The sequence below is a fragment of the Saccharomyces paradoxus genome, chromosome IV, assembly GCF_002079055.1.
Source record: "Saccharomyces paradoxus chromosome IV, complete sequence".
Classification (NCBI taxonomy): domain Eukaryota; kingdom Fungi; phylum Ascomycota; class Saccharomycetes; order Saccharomycetales; family Saccharomycetaceae; genus Saccharomyces; species Saccharomyces paradoxus.
In genome coordinates, this window is record NC_047490.1 from 479,840 (window position 1) to 503,503 (window position 23,664).

General features: G+C 37.4%; 13 protein-coding genes and 1 non-coding gene across 14 annotated transcripts; 4 read left to right on the top strand and 10 right to left on the bottom strand.

Annotated features, from left to right (window-relative positions):
* Positions 1-104: 104 nt before the first annotated feature.
* On the bottom strand, positions 105-395 carry DAD1 (Dad1p; the record flags this gene model as incomplete). Its single annotated transcript, XM_033909379.1, has 1 exon — positions 105-395. The coding sequence occupies one exon, from the start codon at positions 393-395 to the stop codon at positions 105-107; it is 291 nt and encodes a 96-aa protein (XP_033765270.1).
* Positions 396-741: 346 nt separating this feature from the next.
* Positions 742-3,876, bottom strand: KCS1 (inositol polyphosphate kinase KCS1; the record flags this gene model as incomplete). Its single annotated transcript, XM_033909380.1, has 1 exon — positions 742-3,876. The coding sequence occupies one exon, from the start codon at positions 3,874-3,876 to the stop codon at positions 742-744; it is 3,135 nt and encodes a 1,044-aa protein (XP_033765271.1).
* A 389-nt stretch (positions 3,877-4,265) lies between these two features.
* On the bottom strand, positions 4,266-5,471 carry MLG1 (putative acyltransferase; the record flags this gene model as incomplete). Its single annotated transcript, XM_033909381.1, has 1 exon — positions 4,266-5,471. The coding sequence occupies one exon, from the start codon at positions 5,469-5,471 to the stop codon at positions 4,266-4,268; it is 1,206 nt and encodes a 401-aa protein (XP_033765272.1).
* Positions 5,472-5,775: 304 nt separating this feature from the next.
* Positions 5,776-6,975, bottom strand: GCV1 (glycine decarboxylase subunit T; the record flags this gene model as incomplete). Its single annotated transcript, XM_033909382.1, has 1 exon — positions 5,776-6,975. The coding sequence occupies one exon, from the start codon at positions 6,973-6,975 to the stop codon at positions 5,776-5,778; it is 1,200 nt and encodes a 399-aa protein (XP_033765273.1).
* Positions 6,976-7,393: 418 nt separating this feature from the next.
* On the bottom strand, positions 7,394-8,092 carry DAS2 (putative uridine kinase DAS2; the record flags this gene model as incomplete). The annotated part of the gene is made up of 1 exon (XM_033909383.1): positions 7,394-8,092. The coding sequence occupies one exon, from the start codon at positions 8,090-8,092 to the stop codon at positions 7,394-7,396; it is 699 nt and encodes a 232-aa protein (XP_033765274.1).
* A 346-nt stretch (positions 8,093-8,438) lies between these two features.
* FAL1 (ATP-dependent RNA helicase FAL1) lies at positions 8,439-9,638 on the top strand (the record flags this gene model as incomplete). Its single annotated transcript, XM_033909384.1, has 1 exon — positions 8,439-9,638. The coding sequence occupies one exon, from the start codon at positions 8,439-8,441 to the stop codon at positions 9,636-9,638; it is 1,200 nt and encodes a 399-aa protein (XP_033765275.1).
* Positions 9,639-9,702: 64 nt separating this feature from the next.
* ATG31 (Atg31p) lies at positions 9,703-10,296 on the bottom strand (the record flags this gene model as incomplete). The annotated part of the gene is made up of 1 exon (XM_033909385.1): positions 9,703-10,296. The coding sequence occupies one exon, from the start codon at positions 10,294-10,296 to the stop codon at positions 9,703-9,705; it is 594 nt and encodes a 197-aa protein (XP_033765276.1).
* Positions 10,297-10,428: 132 nt separating this feature from the next.
* SPAR_Dtrna6V lies at positions 10,429-10,502 on the bottom strand. The gene has a single exon. It is a non-coding gene; the product is annotated as a tRNA-Val (tRNA).
* Positions 10,503-11,809: 1,307 nt separating this feature from the next.
* Positions 11,810-13,198, top strand: SES1 (serine--tRNA ligase SES1; the record flags this gene model as incomplete). The annotated part of the gene is made up of 1 exon (XM_033909386.1): positions 11,810-13,198. The coding sequence occupies one exon, from the start codon at positions 11,810-11,812 to the stop codon at positions 13,196-13,198; it is 1,389 nt and encodes a 462-aa protein (XP_033765277.1).
* A 287-nt stretch (positions 13,199-13,485) lies between these two features.
* On the top strand, positions 13,486-13,686 carry SPAR_D02450 (uncharacterized protein; the record flags this gene model as incomplete). The annotated part of the gene is made up of 2 exons (XM_033909387.1): positions 13,486-13,515; positions 13,537-13,686. 2 exons carry the CDS (start codon positions 13,486-13,488, stop codon positions 13,684-13,686), a joined length of 180 nt encoding a protein of 59 aa, XP_033765278.1.
* Positions 13,687-13,789: 103 nt separating this feature from the next.
* Positions 13,790-14,612, top strand: RPS11A (40S ribosomal protein uS17; the record flags this gene model as incomplete). The annotated part of the gene is made up of 2 exons (XM_033909388.1): positions 13,790-13,834; positions 14,187-14,612. The coding sequence occupies 2 exons, from the start codon at positions 13,790-13,792 to the stop codon at positions 14,610-14,612; spliced, it is 471 nt and encodes a 156-aa protein (XP_033765279.1).
* A 227-nt stretch (positions 14,613-14,839) lies between these two features.
* NSI1 (Nsi1p) lies at positions 14,840-16,552 on the bottom strand (the record flags this gene model as incomplete). The annotated part of the gene is made up of 1 exon (XM_033909389.1): positions 14,840-16,552. One exon carries the CDS (start codon positions 16,550-16,552, stop codon positions 14,840-14,842), a length of 1,713 nt encoding a protein of 570 aa, XP_033765280.1.
* A 370-nt stretch (positions 16,553-16,922) lies between these two features.
* VPS54 (Vps54p) lies at positions 16,923-19,592 on the bottom strand (the record flags this gene model as incomplete). The annotated part of the gene is made up of 1 exon (XM_033909390.1): positions 16,923-19,592. One exon carries the CDS (start codon positions 19,590-19,592, stop codon positions 16,923-16,925), a length of 2,670 nt encoding a protein of 889 aa, XP_033765281.1.
* A 511-nt stretch (positions 19,593-20,103) lies between these two features.
* REG1 (protein phosphatase regulator REG1) lies at positions 20,104-23,160 on the bottom strand (the record flags this gene model as incomplete). The annotated part of the gene is made up of 1 exon (XM_033909391.1): positions 20,104-23,160. One exon carries the CDS (start codon positions 23,158-23,160, stop codon positions 20,104-20,106), a length of 3,057 nt encoding a protein of 1,018 aa, XP_033765282.1.
* Between the last annotated feature and the right edge of the window lie 504 nt (positions 23,161-23,664).

Genomic DNA, 23,664 nt, shown 5'->3' on the forward strand with positions numbered 1-23,664 from the left:
ATTAAGCTTAAATTACAATTTATATCTTACATATCCTTTATCTAATTTGCGACTGAAAACCCAAATTATGGATAATACTAAGAAAAGTAGGGGAACCGCGATTTTTACCCCGTTGTTGTTTTCGGTTGAGATAATGTAGGTTGCTCATCGATGGGCACTTCATCAGATAAACTTTCCAACCCATCATAAAGTGTTTTCCACAAGTCTGAAACAGACTGAAACTCTCTTCCCACAGCTATCGAACTTTCTAATGATATATTCAGACCATTCAGACCATTTAAGATCGAATTCATAGTCTCGTTGATCTCTTGCAATACTATATTCCTTTGCTCAATAAAGTATTTGTCAGCGGTTGGTATCAACTTTTCTTCATCGTTGGACGTACTAGCCATCATATGTACATATATCCTCACGCGTCCGAGTGCTTCATCAATCCTTTTTCACAAACCAGTGACTACGCCTCTTGTTAAAGGTGACTGTTTATTCCTTTGGCTATTATTTTCGCGACTTTTGCCTTTACCCGGGAGTGACCTTCTCCACCTAATGGTTTCGGTGGTCACATATGCGTATACAAAATACAAATTCGTTTGTCTTTTCATATATGTAGATATATATGCTATGCTCGTTCATGTATTTACGGATTATGCAATCAAAATAATAAAAGGTGCGGGTAGATAAATGCAATACGGATTGGAATAGGTGTAGTTTAAAGAATATTTTCATAACTTTTATCCTTCCTTTTCAATCACTAACTTGAGCATCGTCATTGTATCTTGGTTCTGCATCGAAAATAAGCTCGTATTTTCTCCATTTTTGTCTCAGTTTACTATTTGGATCATTATACATTTCTTCGTTTTCTTTATCAAATTCATCCAACCAATCCCACTTACTGTTAAAGTTGATTTTCGAACCGGTAGCGGAAGGGGAACTATTCTTATCTGTTTCTCCATTAATCATATCGTTCATTTCTGCTTCATCGAAAATTAGTGGCGTATCAGAAGTCAGGTAATTCCAGATTAGTAAGAGATAAAACTTCAAGCTCTTCACGCCTCGTAAAAACCCTTTATCTTCTATATTTGGTGATTTTGGGGGTATACAAAATTTATCCATACATTCCATTGCATCTTCTTTAGTCACACAACGGGCAAAGTCGATCAAATTGACTTTAACATTAGCAGATTTTTTCCTTTTAGAATTTGATTTATTAGCATCGCCATCGTACATTAGTAATAAAGATGCACCATATAGCCTGTAACCTTTCAAATTAAAAATTTCAGAATACAAAGTATCTAATTGCTTGATCAACCTTGGAATTTGCCTGATTAAACTTTCAACCGTCTTACCATCATACAAGAATCGTGCAAGTACTCTAGCAAATTGCCAACCAACCTTAACCCTTCTACCGAAATATTTGTCTCTTGTGATATAATAATCTTTGTTCCAAACCTTTAATCCGCAGATTCTAACGCCTAAACGCCTAGAAGTGGTCTTTAAGCACTTAGCACGTTGAGATAATTGTTTGGTTCTTTTGGCATCCACACCATATTGTCTTGTCCCCATCTTTAGATCCAAAGCACAGGGTTTGTTCATGTTTCTTGTCAAATCTTCTAATAAGATGAATTTTGAGACAATGGTGTGAGATGTCTCTTCAAACGTAATTGATTCGATGTCATGATGGCTATAATCATTTGAAACGTTATACCCCAATGACTTTATAATCTTATTTTTACCAGGGCCATTATGATGGCCCTGGTTATCCATACTTATCGTTTCGTTCCCCGTATCTTCATCCATATCAAAAACACCCTCTTGTGCGTTGCTGATATAGTTCGGAGAGGAGGCAAATTCTCCATCATCTCTGGAATTAGTTGCAGTGAGAATAGGGGATAAAGAACCGCAAAAAGAGTTTTTATGTTTTATTTGTTCGTTTTTGTGGAATTGCTTCAAATCCATTACTGAATGTGAGCCTTCTAAAGCATTGGATATTTTCTCATGAAGTGACTTTTTCAAGAAAGGACCCTGTAAATTAGCGCTGACGTTTGAGTTATCCATTTGTAGATTCGCTTGTGACGATGAATTATCAAGAGTCTTCATGGACGTATTCGATGCATCATGGGACGAGGCTCTTGATTTTTGTGTGAGAAAAGATGGACTAGAATCCAAACGCGCATTATGGTTTCCCATCGTACTCGTATTGGAATTCCTTTTCCTTCTAAAGCATTTTGGTGCAAACACCTCTCTTATGACTAAATTCTTCAATTCGGTATTGATCATGGTGGACCCAGAATCGCGTCTTTTTAATTTATTCGTACTGGCATGATCACCGAAAGAACACGAGTTATGAGAAGAGGAGGACGAAAAGTACGAATCATTCGGTGCCGAGTTTGGAGAATCGGAATATTTGTACCACAAGGATTCCGGTATAATATGCCTGTTGTCATTTAAGACTACCTCAGGCAACAAAGAAGGTTGATTGGAACTCGACAGTGACCTTTTCACATGTTGATGAATGGGTTCAATTTCAGGATGCTCCTTTTCGAGCACTTGTCTCGATGAATGTTCTAAAGGGAAGGAATGTATGTGTGTTAAGGGGGTCCCGGTAGGTTCCGTACTAAGTGGAATATCGTCGTTACTGTCATGATTAACCTCTATGTTTTTGCTGCTATCATTGTTTTCTTGATCCAAATCGCTTAAAAAATCATCTTTTGATTGAAAATGTTGTCTAACATTTAGAACACCAATATAGCGCGGCATGAATTGCAATAATTCTTTATGACACAACTCTATATTCTCATACCACCTGTTTTCTCTGTTCACTAGAGCCTTGCAAACCGCTCTCTTCGAAAATCTAAATATTGCGGTGTGACCTCCAACTCTATTCGTAAATGGCTTTAGTTCTACTGCCAAGGGATATTCTCTATGTTCGTCCTCGCCTTCATCCTCTTCTTCCTCCACTTGCTCGCCTCCTTTCTCCTGTTCAAGCGTATTGAGTTTTTCTTTGTTTGGTTCGCTTTGTTGCACAGATTGTTGAGCTTTTTTATTGTTACTACTATTATTGATGTTTTCTTGCTTTAGAGACTGTGATAAAGTTGAATGAGTCTTAACCTTGAAGGTATGCCTGCTATAAGATCTAGGAAGTGCAGCTATGTTAGAGGCGAAATTTATGGTGGTAGGCTGAATAGTATCGATATCATTTTCCATTTTATCCTTTTCTTCATAACCAGAAACAGCTTTACTTTTGTGAGGATAGTATGTTGCAGAAGAAACAGGCTTCAATGTTAAATCCTCTGATATTCCATGTGAACTATCTTGATAAGTCGACTTAGGCGAAATGCATCCCTCATCTACATTTTGAATTGGCTTTAAAGAAGTTTGTTGATGTATCACTTGCGGTTGGTATGATTGTTGTTTTGCAATATTCTCATCAAAGCTTTGGCCCCTCTCAATAATATTATTGCTATGCGCCACGTGTTTATTGGGCTTAATTGCCGGCTCCTCGTGGTTAGATAAAATGAAACTTGACAATGGAGAGGACGAAGTATCTGGGTTTCTCTTTTTATCAGAAGGTTGTAATTCTTCTGGTAATGATTTGGGAGTAGATTCTGTCCTTGTTATTTTGTCCGCGCATGGCACGGACCCGCCATTGTTACTATCTGTACCATTGTTGTTATCGGCTAAACATTCATCATCTCTAAAAATTCTTAAATACGTACTCGCCTTTCTGCCATGTAGCACGGAGGAAAGTTTCTTTGTCTCGGGCACATTAAGATCTTTCAATGTTGTTATGCATCCTTCTGACTCTTTTTGGCGTAAATGCTGCTGTTGTTCTCTTAATGTATTGGGTATTTTATCATGAATTTCGTCAGAGGTATCCATAGTCTTGTTGCTTAGTTCTATATATACAAAAAAATAAAAGAAAGTTTGAGAAGACAGAAAGATGTACAGAATGAAACAAAGAAGATAAAAGACAATTCTTATATTATAAGGCCAATCTGGGATTTTCCCTTTTGTTGGAGATATAATCCAGTCAACAAAGACTAAACAAGAAGAGAAAAGTGTTTTTCGTCTTGATCCTGTATTGAAAAAAAAAAAAAATGCGATACGGCGCGAAGTTGAGGGGCCGGCGACATTTCCTGCGATGAGTTCAAAAAGAGTATATTAATAATTTATATGAAAGCAACCACTACTTATATATATTGTAACTCTATCGTTATGGATTGCTGAGCGAAATGGAAGCCGTATACGAAAGAAAAATTTAATTACGTTTACCTCAAGGCTAACTCGAGGATTTTTTTCATCACGAATAAAAAAATAAGAAAAGCGAAGAACCCATAATATGAAAGGAAGCGGGGTGCTAATGTTTCGTGCTGAAATCCGATTGTTTGTTTCATAACAACGGTAGATCGGTTTTCAGTTTCACCTTTACTTTTAAACTGGCCTGTGTTGTAGTAGTTTTCTAGCAGTTCATCTTTCTCCTTCCACACGTTTAGTAACCAATTGAAGAAAACTTCGTCATCTTGCAAAGGGATCTCATCAACTTTAAATTCTCTAATATGAAAATCTACTCTCTCTGGATATACACCCATTAAGAAAATTTTCTTTAAAGTAAATTTAGTCCCGACGTATTCTGTTTTCAAGGCTGGAGAATATCCAATCGTGACATCATAAATGGCATCTAAACTAAGAGCTAGTTTTTCCACTGCAAACTTCAAGCCTTTAGAGTGTGGTAATAACAGATGTCTTAATTGGACATGGTTCAAATGCGCTCTTTGGCGGTATGCATCGCTTTTTTCTCTTGTCTTGGGGCTTAGATTTGTACCTTCAGGGAACATGATTAAATTATAAGCGGCAATAGATTCATTTGTCTTGGAATAACAAGTCTTATAGTTTGTAAGGGGCCCCTTGCATCTCGCGTTCAAGTCCATGGAAATCAAACTACTAGTCAAGGTTTCCTCATCCTTTTGCCAGTTTCTACTTAAAAATATAAATTTGAAATTTCGCATGCCGAATCCCAGTAATGGGACGTACTTCAAGGCTTTCTTCAGGATGATAAAAACGTTACCGCCTAAATTTGAGGTAAAGGAAAGCAACCAGAGATAAATCCAGTCTGCGTACATTTGATGGTTTGCGATTATTATAGCCCTGTCTTTAAATCTGAAGCATGACTTGGTGTTAGAAGAGTTCTTCGATGACTGCGATGTTTCGAAAGTGACATTCAAAGAAGAGGGAGCAACCATGTTCAAGATCATGCATAACAAAACGATAAAGGCTTTCTTACTCTGGTTCATACCATTCTGCAATCTAATCTTACTCCAAGGGAGAAGAAGCTGCACACAAATCTGAAAGACCACAATACTCAGTGAGCCTGAAAGGAAAAGGCAGATAATAAATACTCTTTTCAACGCTCTTATAAAGGAATTACTAGTCTTACCATAAATGTTATGCGGATGGTATTCTTGATAATCCTTCATCTTTCCTAAGTTGTGAAATATAGTTGTAGGATTGTCTGTTCATTTCTCCAACCTGACGGACAGATCTGGGGTGTTTTCTAATAAAGATAACCGCTCAGCCTATCTCCACGCGAAGGGGACAGAAGATGGAACAGACCTTAAGAATATACAAAAAGCTACGTGAATATAAAAAAATAAAGGATTTGAGTATCAGCATATTTTATTTGTCTTTATCTAGATCAAAATAACGAATTTTTTTTTACTCTTTTTCTTTTCTTAACAATTGCATGGATTAATAATTGTTTTTGTTTCGCCCTGATAAGGTCTACTGTTTGTAGTAATGTGTAGGCACAAGAGGCATCTTGGCAAGCTCAATCGGGTAGAATTTATTCCTTACTTGAACAAGTAACTCCGTGCCCTTCTTGTGGTAACCTTTCTGTACATATGCTTGTCCAATATTAATGTTGTTCAAACTTGGAGATGCACTACCTGACGTAACAAGACCTACCTCGGTTTGACCATCGGGCAAGAAGACCTTGACACCATTTCTGGCAGCTGGTCCCTTTTTCAAGTATTTGAATCCGACTCGTATTCTGCTATACGTTTTATTGTTTAGCTGGTCCATTATCTTGGCATATCCATTAAACCAGTACTTTTGATCTACCATATTTCTTCTTGACTTTGAAATTACCCAGTTCAAGGCGGCTTCTACGGGTGTGATACTTTCTTCCAATTCATGACCATACAAACACATACCAGCTTCCAATCTTAAACTGTCTCTAGCAGCTAGTCCGATAGGCTTCATTAACGGATTGGCCAAAAGTTGCTCCGCAAACTCAACAGCCTTCTCATTTGCAATGCTTATCTCAAACCCATCTTCACCAGTGTATCCGCCTCTAGCAATTTGAACCAAAGTACCATCTTTTAACGCGAATTCGTGTCTTTGTCCAAAAAATAACTCTTTCAGATCCTTTCCCTGGGCTGTCTTTAATAAAAGTGGTCCCAAAACATCTGTAGCTTTAGGACCCTGTAATGCCAATAGTGACCTACCCTCAATGATTTTCCATTGACAATCTGAAGTAGAGCCATTTTGCAGCTCACTGCGAAGGAACTCAGTATCTCTCTCCGCACAACCAGCATTGGTCACAATATAAAACTCGTTATGGTTTTCTTTCGTGATAATGGTATCGTCTACTACACCACCTTCCGGATTCAATAGAACACTTAAGGTCCCTGACCCTACAGGTAAAGCATTAAAATCTGTTGGCGTTACACGTTGTAGAAATCTAACAGAATGAGGACCAGATAACTTACTTTGTAACATATGGGAAACATCAAATAAACCAGCATTTGTTCTTGTCCAATTATGCGATTCGATATGAGTTTGGCCCTTGTATAGTACGGGCATGGAATAACCTGCATATGGTACCATCGTACCGCCTAATGACACATGAAGATCATGAAGGGCAGTTTTCTTCAAAGTTGAATTGAACCTCTTAAACACCAATTTTTTGATTATAGACATTCTTGCTTGTACCAGCCAAGACTCTTTCTGCAGATGTAGACAATGGTTAGTATAATTAGTTTTGATGGATTCACAGTGTTTATATATACAGTATCTGGCGCTGTTCTTTTTTGACATAGTCTTTACTCGAGGTAACACGAGTCAGGACTCCCGAGCAGAGTCGCCCTGCTGAAAGAAGTCACAGCGATGTACAAATAGGTGACGCTAGGATCAACGCTAAGAAGAAGCTTAACTTTCAATGAGTATGGTTCTAATGATGTAAGAGTACCTCTCAAGATCCAAGAATGTCAAAAGCGAGGGAAGAGCTAAAATGCGTTGCTTTGTATATGCTTAAACAAATCTATAAACCTGTATGTTAAGTGCGAATAAGAGTCACATTGAAGCGATTTTAAATGGCTAGATGTAGGAAACCACGATCTCATGAGAGATCGTAGTATCTATCTTTCTCCAAGTCCATTGTCTCAGCTTCGAAGTCCCATAAACGTGGGCGTACTTTGTTGTTCGTATTGTTGCCTTCTATTTGGCTTTTAGTATCTTCGATTGCTTTCACTATACCATCCACAAGAACTGCACGCCCCAGATTTTCATTTGTGGAAGGAATGATCAAGTCTGCAAAAGTCCTAGTGGGCTCTATATATTGTTGCATCTCCGGACGTAAATGGTCCATATATTCAGTGATCAGCTGGGCTAGTTGTTCATTGCTCTCCACGTTCTTCTTCTTGATTAGGCTAATTAACCTTTTATCTGCATCGCTATCCAAGAATACTTTTAATTGGGATATTTCGTTGATGCGTTTATCATATAGCGCATAACAGCCACATACTATTATCAAATCTATTGGGTCTTCGTAGTCATGTTGAATCATATCATTTTGAGAAGTTACAGCATGCTTTTCATAGACCAGATTGAGAATGTTATCAAAATCATAGTCGTTATTATTGTAGCTCTTGATGTTACCTTCTATCATATTGTCTAAATTTATTACCCTTATATTAATAGAGTTATACAGACTTTTGAAGGTGTTTTGTAAGTCCAATGCAATTGCCCCCACGCCAGTAGCATGTCCTCCACCAATAGAAATTACAATCCTTTTTTCTTCGACAGCTTTCTTGTCCATGCTCTATAATATTTGTCTTGCTACTTGCCAAAGCAGGAAACGAAGTTAAAAAAGGTACCACTTGTAATATAGTCTAGAGAAAGCATAAAAAGAAATTAAATGACCTGTAAAGGCGGCATTCAATCGATAGTAGGCATTAGGTCTGCTTTTCCTATCAGCCGTTGAGATTTCATGCCGAGGTTTGAAAATTTTACTTTATGCGATGACCTAGATAATAACGAGGGCCCAAAGAAAATAAAAAAACATGAAGTATACAGAAATATTACATAAGTCTGTATCTCATAAGAGGTACCAAAATTCGTTGACTCAAATAAATAAACCTTAGGGAATAAAAAACACAGTAGACATGTCTTTTAACAGAGAAGAAGACCAAAAACTGAAGTTTAAAACATCGAAAAAACTAAAGGTGTCTTCGAATTTCGAAAGCATGAAGCTGAAAGATGATTTACTTCGAGGAATATATTCATACGGTTTTGAAGCACCATCCTCTATTCAATCGAGAGCTATTACACAGATTATCTCAGGAAAGGATGTTATTGCACAAGCACAATCAGGTACAGGTAAAACGGCAACTTTTACAATCGGCCTTTTACAAGCTATTGATTTAAGGAAGAAAGATTTGCAAGCTCTAATACTATCTCCTACGCGTGAATTGGCAAGCCAAATTGGGCAGGTAGTAAAAAATTTGGGTGATTATATGAATGTCAATGCATTTGCAATGACTGGTGGTAAGACCCTGAAAGACGACCTGAAGAAAATGCAAAAACATGGCTGCCAGGTCGTTAGCGGAACACCAGGAAGGGTATTAGACATGATTAAGAGACAAATGTTGCAAACAAGAAACGTTCAAATGCTAGTTTTAGATGAGGCTGATGAGTTATTGAGCGAGACGCTAGGTTTCAAACAACAGATATATGATATCTTTGCTAAATTGCCTAAAAATTGCCAAGTTGTTGTTGTAAGCGCAACAATGAATAAGGACATCTTGGAAGTAACCAGAAAATTTATGAATGATCCCGTTAAAATTCTAGTGAAGCGGGATGAAATATCGCTCGAAGGTATCAAGCAATATATCGTTAATGTTGACAAAGAAGACTGGAAGTTCGATACTCTGTGTGATATATACGATTCTTTGACTATTACACAATGTGTGATATTTTGTAATACCAAGAAAAAAGTAGATTGGTTATCCCAGCGGCTTCTTCAATCCAATTTTGCTGTAGTCTCCATGCACGGTGATATGAAACAAGAAGAAAGAGATAAAGTAATGAATGATTTCAGAACAGGCCATTCCCGTGTACTGATATCTACGGATGTTTGGGCGCGCGGTATTGATGTTCAACAAGTTTCTTTAGTCATTAACTATGATCTGCCAGAAATAATAGAAAATTACATCCATCGTATCGGTAGAAGTGGTCGATTTGGTAGAAAGGGTGTGGCTATAAACTTCATTACCAAAGCTGACTCAGCAAAACTGAGAGAAATTGAAAAATTTTATTCCATCAAAATAAATCTAATGCCGGCAAATTTTGCAGAATTGTCATAAAATATAGAGAACATATACTTAAATATACAAGTTAAGACAGTCAATGTCGGCTTCATTTTCTTCGTCATATAGAATTGGAGATCATTTGTAACTGTTCATTCTGTGTGACATAGAGCTTAATCAGGTCATTCAGACTCAAATCGCGAAGTAAAGGAGACAAATCGCAAAATTGCGAAATCACATCAAGTTCTATGTCCAAGTCCATTCCGAGTTTACCACTGTCAACGCTGAGTTCTTCCCCATCATCATTTGATTTAAAATCATTACTATGTGATGCAAATGTTCTCATTTGATTTTCCTCCAAGCTGAGATTATTTGTTCTATGCGACAAAAGCTCGTATTGGTCGCTGATCAGCGTAATATCCTCAAGAGATCCTGATTCATCTAATTGAACAATTATGACATTTTCGAGTTCATCTTCGTCCTTATCTATTCCTGCCGTCAAAGCGGCATCACTTGAATCTACTATTTCATCGTTGTTATCTTCAAAGATGTACCTAACATTAGTGGGAAACATTGCATAATCACTTCCGTCCGTGCTCTTTGACTCATTATTGTATGCTGATTGATTGTTGTTGATGGGACCCTTGCTATTTTTAACATTTTCTTCTAATCTGTGCTTGACGTTCTTATCATAAACAGTAACTGTAACGTTCATTCCTGTTCACAGACATCTCCAGCATGTTTAACAGTGACTTAAAAAAAAAAAGGAATACAATGTTATCCTGGGCAATGACGGCCCTTACTATGGAGATGAACTTCCAATTATTATTTTTTACGAAAAAAAATTTGATCCAACCGAGGTTCGAACTCGGGATCTTCGCCGTGTAAAGGCGACGTCTTGAACCACTGGACCATTGGACCTAAAACCCATTGAAGGTAGTAAATTACAGCATCCCATATTAGCTTCCCCATATTAGTTATAACTAGAAGATGCAACTTCCTACGAGATTAGTACGTTTATCATTAAAATGACCTATTTAAGGCATGTTCGCCTATACTATGTTGAAAGTGTTGGAATGAAATTCTAATATCATCTATTTAGTAGTATGTTATTGAGAATTATGTGGGTAATTAGATAATTGTTGGGATTCCATTGTTACTAAAGGCTATAATATTAGGTACACAGAATATACCAGAAGTTCTCCTCGGTGATATAGGAATACACAAAAGGGAATCGATAGTTCTACATAGTGTTATTACCTTATCTTCTTTCCTTTTATATGTTGTCATTCATTATCCTATTACATTATCAATCCTTGCATTTCAGCTTCCATTAGATTGATAATGTAATAGGAAAATGAATGACAACGTATAAAAGGAAAGAAGATAAAGTAATAACACCATGTAGAACTATCGATTCCCTTTTGTGGATTCCTATATCCCCGAGGAAAACTTCTAGTATATTCTGTGTACCTATATCATAGCCTTTAAGAACAATGGAATCCCAATAATTATCTAATTATTCACCCAATTCTCAGAAAGTGTGTTTTTTCCTTTCTCTATTTATATTATATTATGCTTGAAGTTCAAAAAACCAGGTTTATTCTGCAGCTGTTTCCGATTATTGCTGATGATTCCACCCAAGAATGCAAATGTGTGATCGGAAACGTTTTATTATACGCATCGATTTCCAATACTTGATTTGGCGATAAAGTGTAGCGTGGTGAATTGCTTATAGATTACTTATATGGATGGACATTCTATTTAAACTTTCCCCTTAAAGTATTGTCTGCAGAACGAAAAGAGTTCCTACGTTTACACTTAGAGCAAATGCAAAAATACATGGTCACAACTTAACAAGGTACCACTGGGTTGTCAAGTCAGACAGATTCAAATTATATGATCGGTTTGCTTTGTCGTAACGTTTACCTGTTGAAAATGTGGTTAGAAGCGAGCCCGCAGATTTTCGAGGCAGATTTCAACAAATAACCTAACCTGTTATAAATCGTCGCTACCGTTATTTTATTAACACTTTGGTTCTTAATTATCCCTCATGTAGATCAAAGAAAAAAATCACGTGGTGAGAAAAAAAATTTTTTGTCATTTCTTCGAATCAGCACGATGAAATTTGAAAGACAGCAGAAAATTAGAAAATATCGATACGATTGCAATGTACTATAAATATTACAATTTCGTGAACTGGCACAAGATAAACTGTAGAATTAAAAATGTTGGACATCAACCAATTCATCGAAGATAAGGGCGGTAACCCAGAACTAATCAGACAATCTCAGAAAGCTAGAAATGCTAGTGTTGAAATTGTCGACGAAATCATTTCCGACTACAAAGATTGGGTCAAAACAAGATTCGAATTAGACGAATTGAACAAGAAATTCAACAAACTTCAAAAGGATATTGGTTTGAAGTTCAAGAACAAAGAAGACGCTTCTGAATTATTGGCTGAAAAGGAAAAGTTAACCCAACACAAGAAGGAATTGACTGAAAAGGAGCAACAAGAAGATAAGGACTTGAAGAAAAAGGTTTTCCAAGTAGGCAATATTGTTCACCCATCCGTTGTTGTTTCCAATGATGAAGAAAACAATGAATTGGTTCGTACTTGGAAACCAGAAGATTTAGAAGCCGTTGGTCCCATTGCTTCTGTAACTGGTAAACCAGCTAGTTTATCCCATCACGAAATCTTGTTGAGATTAGATGGATATGATCCAGACCGTGGTGTGAAGATCTGTGGTCACAGAGGTTATTTCTTTAGAAACTACGGTGTTTTCTTGAACCAAGCTTTGATTAACTATGGTTTACAGTTCTTAGCTGCTAAGGGTTATATCCCATTGCAAGCTCCAGTTATGATGAACAAAGAACTTATGTCAAAAACTGCTCAACTATCTGAATTCGATGAAGAGTTATACAAAGTTATCGATGGGGATGATGAAAAATACCTAATTGCTACTTCAGAACAACCTATCTCCGCTTACCACAGTGGCGAATGGTTTGAAAAACCGCAAGAGCAATTACCTATTCATTACGTCGGCTACTCTTCTTGTTTCCGTAGAGAAGCTGGTTCTCACGGTAAAGATGCTTGGGGTGTCTTCAGAGTTCATGCTTTTGAAAAAATTGAACAATTTGTCATAACTGAACCTGAAAAATCTTGGGAAGAGTTTGAAAAGATGATTTCTTATTCTGAGGAATTTTACAAGTCCTTGAAGTTACCATACCGTATCGTTGGTATTGTCTCCGGTGAGTTAAACAATGCAGCTGCTAAAAAGTACGACTTAGAAGCCTGGTTCCCATACCAAAAGGAGTACAAAGAACTTGTCTCTTGCTCGAATTGTACTGATTATCAATCAAGAAACTTGGAAATTAGATGCGGTATAAAAAAAATGGGTGACAGAGAAAAGAAGTATGTGCACTGTTTGAATTCCACTTTGGCTGCTACTCAAAGAGCTTTGTGCTGTATTTTGGAGAACTACCAAACTGAGGATGGTTTAGTTGTTCCAGAAGTTTTGAGAAAGTACATTCCAGGTGAACCAGAATTTTTGCCATTCGTCAATGAGTTACCAAAGAATTCTACCTCTAGTAAAGACAAGAAAAAGAAGAATTAAGTATAGCGTATCATGAATGTCGTATATATGTCGTTTCTGTTCTGCTAATCTTTTTTAAATATATTTTCCATGATAGCTCCATAGTCTTATATACATGGTTGCATAATAAAATAAATAAATAATGAGCCTTTACCAACCGATAGTGTTGATTAGACATATCAATTGTTACATAAAGAAAGTTTGCTTAGCAACCCAAGACAAATAGTTCCTTTATAACCCAGACCTTTCATATTTTTACACCCACTCACTAAGAAACACTTTCCTTTTTTTTTCTCACATTTTCAAGAATGTTTTACGGTTACGCGGCACTTTTCCCTGTAAATAATGTTTCCTTGTAGAGGCAATTCCAGGCTCACCGAAGTAAGTCGACGTTGGATGGACTCTCCGATGCCTCTGTTTTCTGCCTAAGTTTACTGTTCACGCACTTGGCCTGGCGGACTTCCCTCCTCCTAGGAAGTCTTCCACAATTGTGCACTTTTTCAAGATGATAGACTTTAACGGTGCCGTCTAAAAAATGGTATACCTGTATTGTCATTTCATATAGTGATTTGCTTTTTAAAACATCGAGAAGGAATTTAAGCAACCAGCAAGATGTCTACTGAATTAACCGTTCAATCCGAGAGAGCTTTCCAAAAGGTATGACTTCAGCGATAATGTATCAAAAGGATTTAAAGAAATTTTACCAACAATAACTTCGCCGAGATATATATAAATTGTCAGGGGAAGTGTTTAGGATTAGATGAGAATTTAGCAAATCTCCCAACAAATTCTTAGCATGCTTACTCTTACGACTAATGGAATCTGCTACGAAACTTAATCATGTTTCCATTCAGTAACAACAAAACCAGCGGCACCGAAGGCTTGAAGAGGTTAAGGATAAATTCATACAGATTTAATTTCGTTTACAATGGATTATTGAGTAAAATTTCTCCTTGTTATTTCACATTTGCGAATAACTTACTAACTTTTGTATCATTCTTTTTTTTAGCAACCACACATCTTCAACAACCCAAAGGTCAAGACTTCCAAGAGAACCAAGAGATGGTATAAAAATGCCGGTTTGGGATTCAAGACCCCAAAGACTGCTATCGAGGGCTCCTACATTGACAAGAAATGTCCATTCACTGGTTTAGTTTCCATCCGTGGTAAGATCTTGACCGGTACTGTCGTCTCCACCAAGATGCACCGTACCATCGTCATCAGAAGAGCTTACTTGCATTACATTCCTAAGTACAACAGATACGAAAAGAGACACAAGAACGTCCCAGTTCATGTTTCCCCAGCTTTCCGTGTCCAAGTTGGTGACATCGTTACCGTCGGCCAATGTAGACCAATCTCCAAGACTGTTAGATTTAACGTCGTCAAGGTCTCTGCTGCTACCGGTAAGGCTAACAAACAATTTGCTAAATTTTAAACTGTATAAATCGGTATAAAACTTACGTAACTGTTTATTTTATAATTATTTGTATAATGTACTAAAAATATAAATTCAATAATCTCCACTTCTGCAAGAAGCAAATGTACCTTGAAGTGAATACTTCACCTTATGATGAAAGGCAGTTTTTTATTTTTCCTCATTTTTGAAAACGGTAAATGCACTTTATCTATTGGGCCCAAATATATCTTGTGAAAGTGTCCTTCTTAATTCATTGGTTCTAACAATAACTCGATTGTGTCAGCTGTCGACCTTTCTTTGAAGTCTTGAACCTTTTCTCTCATCTGCTCGTAACATAATCTTAGCTCAAGACCAGTCCGGGGAGATCCTGGCTTAGAGGCAGCTATACTATTCCAGTCGATATTCGAATAAGATGCTTTAGATAGCTGGCTCAACTTTTCTAACAGCCACTTCCTTTCAGAAAAAGGAATACTTATCATGTTTCTTGCTGCTTCATCCGTCACTAATTTATTCCATTTATAGCGGCATTGTATTCGGGATCTCGTTCCGCTCATGCGTTCACTGACCACAGTCCAATTAATCATATCTTTGAAGGTAGGATTATCGCTAATCCTCTTTCCCTTTGGACCCCTGGTATACATTTGATTGTATTCATCACTTTTGTTCACAGCCTCCAATGCTTTCATCCCTTGGTATTGGTGTGCTTCTTCAATCATTTCATTCACAACGGTAGTCAGCAACTGTTCTTCTTCTTTCGACCATCTTTTAGAGCCCCTCTTTGAACCACACTTCATATAATTTCTCCAACGGTCTCTACAATCTTCAGGCATTCTGCCTAACGATTTGCCTACCTCCGTCCAATGACCCTCCTTTTCTAAACATAATCTTGCCAATTCTTGATCTTCCTCCGGCGTCCACTTCCCACGTTGTTCGAAAATATGATATTTTCTTCTTATATGTTTATATATTGAGGACCTTGTTCTATAAGGCAAAACTTTGCTGATATTTGCCCAAAACCCATCTCTAATGACCCCGTCTGTAGACCAAATTCTCTCACACATGTGGCGTCTATCCAGGTCTCTTATTTTCATGTATTCTTCGATAAACTGGTCCAAAGCATCTTCCTCGCTGGAAGTGAACTTCTTACCCACGGATTTTGTGATAGCACCATCGACTGCAGAGGCTTTCACAATATCAGATCGCAGCAATGCAGTATCTCCCTTGTTTTCCTCTAGTGTTAATGTTGATTCACCTAATTTAATACCCTTTTCGGGTGTCTTTGGAGTGCGTTTTATGTAGCTACCGTCATTTGGAATTCCCTCTAAATCGGTATAAATCCTAACTAGCGTGCTGCTATTGTTATCAAAGTTGTTTTCTTTATTATTATCGTCAACCTCTGACGATTTATTTGGGTGTTTAACCAGGTATGTCTTTTCAGCATCAACATACTTATCAAAAGCTGTTTCAGCAATGAGATCATCAGGTGAGAATGCTGCTGTTGTTATAGCATCGTCTAGTGTAGTTAACTCCGGATCAAGGACCATTTTTATTTTTGCTTTTCTTTCTTTGGAGTTTTTTGATTTACGGTACTTCTTCCCCTCTGATCTACTGTTAAAAGATCGTTTATGGTTGCTCCTCTTGTCTTTTTCCCTTATTGAGTTGTTGTATGCGGCGGCAATGGCCGCTACAGCAACAGAATCTGGTTCTATGTCACCCTCTTTACGTGAATCGTTTGTGTCCGATGCTTTCAAATACCAATCTATGTTGGTATCCTTGTCTTCACGAGAAATTTTCAAACCGTGTTTTTTCTTCTTATGTTTCTTTGATTTCTTCTTGATCTTTTTAACGTGGTCTTTTAAGTCGACTCCCACATACTTTAGTACTGCTTCTTCTACTGATTCCTTTGGGTCATTATCGTTCTGGAAGTTTGCGTTCGTAGAACTTGATGTGCTATCCATTCTATTTCTATCTTTCTTGACGCAGACTAGAAACAGCTGCTTGCTCTATGGACCAAATTTATTCTGCGCCAACTGTGTCGTAAACGGTACTATACTAAAAATTGTAGGCGATGAGTTGTGAAGCAACTGGCAGGATACTTGGAGCGCGTTGTTGTAGTTTCAGCAAAAGGTATTTTTTACTGCATATTTGAGACCTTTGATCTCGCTCGATCTTTGCTCGATCTTTTTTTGACCGCCCAGGTCCGGAAAAATAATACATGGATAATATCCAAAAAGCGGAATTCCTTAGAGAATATAACATCGAAGATTCGTTAGTGTGAGAAAGTAAATAATAGTACATAGCTTGAGATTTAATTTTTCTTTATCATTTTTATACAGGTGGTGGTGGGGCGTTGGCCATGTATATCTTATTAGATGAGGCCTGATATTGCCCCAATAGAGTTGTATAATGACTCGGGTCAAACGGCTCAAAGTCCCTGCTAGAGTTGGAAAGCCTTTGATAAAATCTTTGAACGATAATTACAAACTCAGCGAGACAGTCCAATGACTCTCCCATGATAGACAAGTTTCTACCCGTTTTTAAAAGTGAGTTTCCAGGTTGTGTGACAGATGCCATGGCGCTACTGTTATAGTATTGCAGCACGTCATAGCACAACTTCTCAAAATTTGGTAGATATATAGAGGGAAGGTTGATTGAAAGAACCATCAGCTCCTTAATAACTTCAATGGTAGCCAGTAAAGAACTACTGGCCACAAAAGTTTTATCGCCAACAACAACCGATTTCCTATGACCTTGGGATGTTCCGTCTCCTTCATCTTTTCTTTTGCCTTCGCTTTCGTCATCTTCGCAAGCACGAGAACCTTCTATCATATCTAAAATAGCTGTCCAACTCAATGGGTCTATGTCTATACTCGATACAATATCGTTAACATCACTTTGGATAGAGGAGTCGACGATATATGGAATCCATTTCTCGGCATCGATTTTTTTTTTTATAGTACGGTAGTTTTTTGAGCTTTGTGCACTTGCATAATGCTTGATCTGAGATGCTAAAACATTACTTAAATATTTCGTTAAAAATTCACCACTTAATACTTCACATTCTTGAATAAAAATAACACATATGGCATAAAATTTCAAGAAATAATCATACCGTAGAGATAAGTTCAATTCTCTTCTTACGGCAATAATCTTACCAGTACGCAATTGAATAATTCTAATTATTTCGTTGATGCCAGTACGTATATCCAGTTGCGTAATCATGTTGTGCTGGTTTTCATTTGGGCTTTTAACAGATGCTAGCTCGTTAAGCGAAATATCCAGAAGTAACTTTTGATGTCCGTAAAGTCTCCGAAGGGCTTCTAGCGCGTGCGTGAATATTTTTACAAGCATGGACTGAAATTCTGCAGGAGTTTGCTCCTTTATTAATCTTGAAAGTTTAGACCCACTAGTCGAGTCATTATTAAGTTGTTTTTCATCGTGGTTATTGTCTGGGAGTGTATTTTCTGTTGGCAAATAAATTTTTATAACGGATTTGAGCTCTGCGATAGATTTTTCCCTGTATAAGTCAAAGGCACTGGTCAATTCTTCGCATCTATTCAACCTGACTATTAATTCGCCTATCTTTGAGGAAAAACTACCAGTGAATATAGTTTGTTTTCTATCATTAGATCCTGTTTGTATCCTATACAGTGTTTCCATTGGTTTAATTGATTTGTAAAAGGACCTTAAATCATCTATTAGTAAATTGGATAATTGTAGGCTAAACTTCCCTCCTATTTCAATTTTCATATTAGTTAAAAACTCTCTTGTTGCTGATAAGGCGGGTATCGTTCTCAAATTGCTCAGTTTATAGGGCCAAGATCTCGTCCAGCATTGAACATCTTCGTTTACTGAATCATCCCCCTTAATTAGATGATCGATGGATTTTATCAGCTCTAAGCACTCATCCAATTTGTTCTTCTTATACATTGATCTACACTCATCTGTTTTGTTCAGCACTAATTTCGCCTGCAATAATCCCTGTTCCAGTTTCTCTACATTCTTTCTCTTAAAAATTATTTCTAGGTGTGAGATCTTTTTTCTGATATTCTCTGCATCGATGGTCTTGATATTTTGTGCTAACTCCTCCAGCTCACTCATTGTGTTATAAGCCCTTTTCTGAATATTGTCAACCTCGCTTAGCGCATGGAAAAATTTATGTGAGGATTTAGATATCTCCGTAACCAGCAATGTTTCTACGATATCCAAAAAATCGTTTAGCTTGTCCCTTAATTCAAAAAAAGCCTCTTCCCTTTGTGTTTGTCTCTTCATGTCCGGTTTAGTTAAAAACAAATCGATAGCATCCAACACTTTATGAAAAGTTCGAGGGTTATCTAATTGAAATTTGTCTGAAAAGTAAAAGTCGGGTATACTACTTATTAGTTCAGCATCATCTTGCCTCAGATTTGCTTCGAACGACTCCTCATTTATTTTTTCACCCTCTCGAAGTTCTTTTAACTGCTCCATTTGATTCATATTTCTTATATTGTTTGTGCTTTGAAATATTTGATAATCACTTTTGATGTTTTTAACGTATTCAATCACATGGGTTTTCCAATGATCATCCAGATCATTTCTGCTTAGACTAACTTGTGGAATATCAGCAACAGTAGGATAGTTGAGCCAGTTTTTCCTTCTTGTGTTCATCACAATTTCATAGATAGAGTTATTTCCCAATGGTGAAAAATCCATGGATCCACTATGCGTTTCATTTTCAAATCCGAACGATCTACTATTTGCAACAGATAGTGTCCTAGAATCAAAACTTCTTCTCGGTGTTATTGAATCTAAACTCAATCTCGAAGATCTTCTCGCTCTTGGTGTGACACTACCAGATATACTTAAAAGGTCATCATTAAGGGAGGTATCTCCTTCTATAGTGAAAGAGCCACTATCACTATTTCGAGAAGGTGATCCTTCAGGAACAACAATTTTTGGACGACCACCCGCTTTTCGAAGTCCCTGGCCTTTGTTGTGAGGTGTTTCATTTATTGACATTGGCCAGATATCTCACCAAAAGTTTGAATTGTTTATATATCGCTTTAGGATATCAATACTGCCAATGACTGTAAGCTGTGCCTAAAGTTAACCTGCGTGGTGGTTTGTTTTATTCCTTCTCTAGACTGGTGTTAATATTTTTTCTCTTAAGGAAAAACCCTTTAAACAATCGAAGAATAAACATCGACAGCGCTCTATCTTAAATCATTACACACGAATATGTCTTTTGGATAACCATGATTTATTTCCTGCATATACAACTCAAATACTATTATGGGAGTTCAAGACGTTCTTGTACGTAAGTATCAAATATTGTAAAGGTATAAAGAAGTTTACAAACCCAGAACTAATTCAGTTGTGTACGTAAATAACTATTTCGCTGTTTACATTCGTCCTTGATCATGCCAGTTGATTACAGCTAACTTGGATCCTAAAAGTGGCACTGATCCACACTACCCGCTGGATATTTGCTTGCTTTTCACGTTGTTGATTTCAGAATTTTTTTTCGTTTTCAACTGCTGTCATTTCCGTTTTCTTGTGGCTTTACGTCACTCCTTTTCCAAGAATGCAAGTATTTGCTTGCCATACCTTTTGCATTCTGCATCACTTTCTGTAAACTCTCATTACTCGAATTTGTCAAAGAGGCTTCTTTTCTTGTGGTTTGGAGACTATCAGCTTTCTTGTCCTTTAACCTACCAGTATTATTTATGTGGCAGTTTTCAAATCCTTTGGCCAAAGTTTCCATTTCTGAGTGGTCTTGATGGTCCATCATACTTCCCCCTGAAACAACAGACTTGATAGATTCATTCCTTGGAGAAAAGTAACCTTCTATGGCAACATCACTAGAGCCCACTTCGGCAGGTGAAGGAGTTTTATTTACAATTCTAAAGCTTTGTGAACTATCGGATGCTTTTGGCTGCTTTGGAAGCGCCGTTTTCTTTTGGGATGGTATGTTTGCTGGTGCTACACTGCCTTTCAAACTACCTCGATTAACCAATTTATTGCCTGCCGGGATTGGTCTTTGTTCATCCTCGCTGCTACTCTCTTCTTCGCTATCTGAATTGAATATGAAGTTTCCCGAAGAAGAATTGCGCTTCAACGGATACGGCCTAACAGCCAGTTGTGCATCTTTGCTTTCGTCAGTTTTACCCGCTATGAAATTGGTAGGAATTTTTTGCTGTGAAAGAGTTGCTGAAGAAAGCGACGGTTGTGCCAGATCACATAAGGAATTGGTAGATCCCGATTTTCCAAGCGACAATGTTCTCCTCAGTGATAGTCCTTCATCATGGTTATCGTCTACCGCTTGGTCATCGTCATCATCTTCTTCTTCTTCGTCATCGCTACTATTATATTGTGAGTCTTCAATAAATTGCTGTTCGCTATCTGAAGAAGAGCTGTAATTGTCGTCGTCATATAACAGCATATGTGATCCATGTTGACGAGTTGTATTATTCGTTGAAGCTTTCTGTAGTTGTGGAGAATGCTTTTCCTTGGATTCCACAGCATTGTTGAATTCATAGTTAGATGCATTGTCATCTGCAATAGCTGTTTGTAGGTCCATTCCTTCAGGAACATCTACGATGTCACATGAATCTACTGGCAAAAAACTAGAGGTATCGCCAGTGTAAACCGAATTATAATCGTATATGTAATCATAGCCTCTAGAGGTATTGACGTTATGCGAGACGGCATTACCATAGCCATTGAACTCGCCATTATCAGATTCTTCATCCGATCCATAATTCAAAGTTGTATCAGGAAGCAACTTTATTATGGGGCGCACGTGAGCTCTTGAGGTGGTAGATGAAGCTACAGAGGAATTATCCGTTATTGGTGAATGAACTCCAGAATCGGACCTCCTCGAAAACCTTGCATTTATGTAAAGGCCGCCATGTTCTTCATCATCCGAATGAGATGACGATGATGATGGTGAGGACGTATCATCATCGCTAGTATCCTTGTTAAAGCGCTCAGGTGCAGAATTGACTGGAATAGATTTATGCTGAGTGGCTAGCAATGGAGTCCTGTTGTTGTTTATTGTTGTAACATTCGCATTGTTATTAACGTCAACATATTGTCTATTTTCACCATCACTTTCATCGTCTTCTGATTGTGATGCTGGATATCGTAGCGCCATACATTGTTCCACTCTGTCATTGAAATGTATATGTCTATTCTTAGTAGGCTTGTTGGATTTTTCACTCGGACTTGAAGTTAATATTGACGATAATCCAATTGAATGGTTTTCATTATCTTTATTTGAGCAAGATTTTGATGAGAGGAACCTGTTAGTATCAGAAGAATCCAGATTTTCGTCTAAATGACTCTTAACACGATCGTTGGTATTATTCTCCAGTATGCTTTTGTCCGATTGTGCTGTTGACGGATTGTTTTGAACGCGAAGCGCTGATTTTAGATGCAGGTCTTCTTTTCCCTCGTCATTGCCAACATTCGGATTTACTCCCAGAGAATTCGGTATAGTATAATTATCTTTTTTATCAGAAGATTGACCATTCAAACTAACGCTACTATTCGAATTTTTTGGATAATGATAGTACTGGGCATTAACTTGAGCAGCTAAAGCATCAAAATCGTCATGGACGTTTTTATTGCCATTGGGATCCATTATTACCGAAGCATGCTTCATTTCTGTCATGTGTTTTCTTGCCTCATTCAGTTTCCATAAAGCATTATCCTCTATAATTTCTGTGACGGTTCTCTTCTTTAAAATTGGTTTGGGAGCAGCTGTGAGGGACTTTGACTTTTTAGTCGGCATTGAAATTCTCTTGGAATTTTCATCATCTGAGCCGTAGCCCCTTTCTAGATCATGTTCTTCTTCACTTTGGGCGTTATTTTCAGAATCCCTTATAATAGGACCATATAGCCATGTTACATCAGAATCCTTTGACCAATTAACTACTTCAGGTGACACTGTTTTCAAATTGTTTCTCGCTTTTGCCCATGTTCTCCATGAGGCGTTTTCTAATCTAGCGGCATTGACTAAATCGACGTCTCTTTTCTTTTTCTTTAGAATAATATATTTCCAAGAATTAGAGATTTCAGATTCTTTCCATTCGTGTGACAGATAATCAACATGTCTTTCTGGTTCTACCACTACATCATTATCATCTTGTGGCATTAAGTAGCTATCGTTATCCGCAGGCGGTGGAGAAACGGAGGTTGAGTGTTCCTGATAGTCATCATCATAATCATCATCTGAAGAATTGCTTGAAGAATTATCAGATGAGTTGTCATAATATTCATTGTCGTTACCATATAGGTCGTCTGGCCTTCCTAACAGTTTTTTAGTAGGATCAATATATTCGTCGAGAAGACCCATCGACCTTGTTCTTTTAAGGTTGAAAGTTGATTTATGGAAATCATCATCGTTTTTTGCTTGAACAGCCATCGATACTGAAGGCCCCATATCTTCATCGTCGTTGTCGTTATCGTTACCAGCAACTTTGACATCACTTTTGCTATTACTTTCATGGCTAGCATTTCTATTTACATGCTCATTTTTAGTATCTTTCTTACCGGCGAAGTAATTTGCTAGATTTGTTGACATTTTTTAGATTTTTCCTTATCTTGTCTTCTTTAATATCCTTTTTTTAGGATTTATAAACTTCAAGCCTATTATCTTTTTCTTCCCCTTGCTTCGACTTTTCCACGTTCGTACAGAACACCAGGTGCGCAGTTATACTTATAACAACCAAGAGTTAACCTTCGTAAACCTGATATACCAATTAGCTCTCTTTCAGGAGGTGGTGTAAAAAAAAATAGAGAAATAAAAGGTGAGCAAAAACTATTTCTTGATATAGCTGAGAAACAATTAAAAGAATACTAACTCCAGTTGTAATTTTTTTTCTTTCTACTTAGATTTCAGCGATAACCCTTTCTCAAGCTTTTCCTTTGAAATCGCGTCTCCTATATGGTATATTCTCCTGTTTTCTCCTTTTTTATTCCTTAAAAAGACCTGGTAGGGGTATTCAAACAGAGTATGTGTATTTGTCTATTCTTCTCCTATGGCTCGTTGTTCTCCTGTTCTGTCTTGCAAAAGGCTTGTCACACA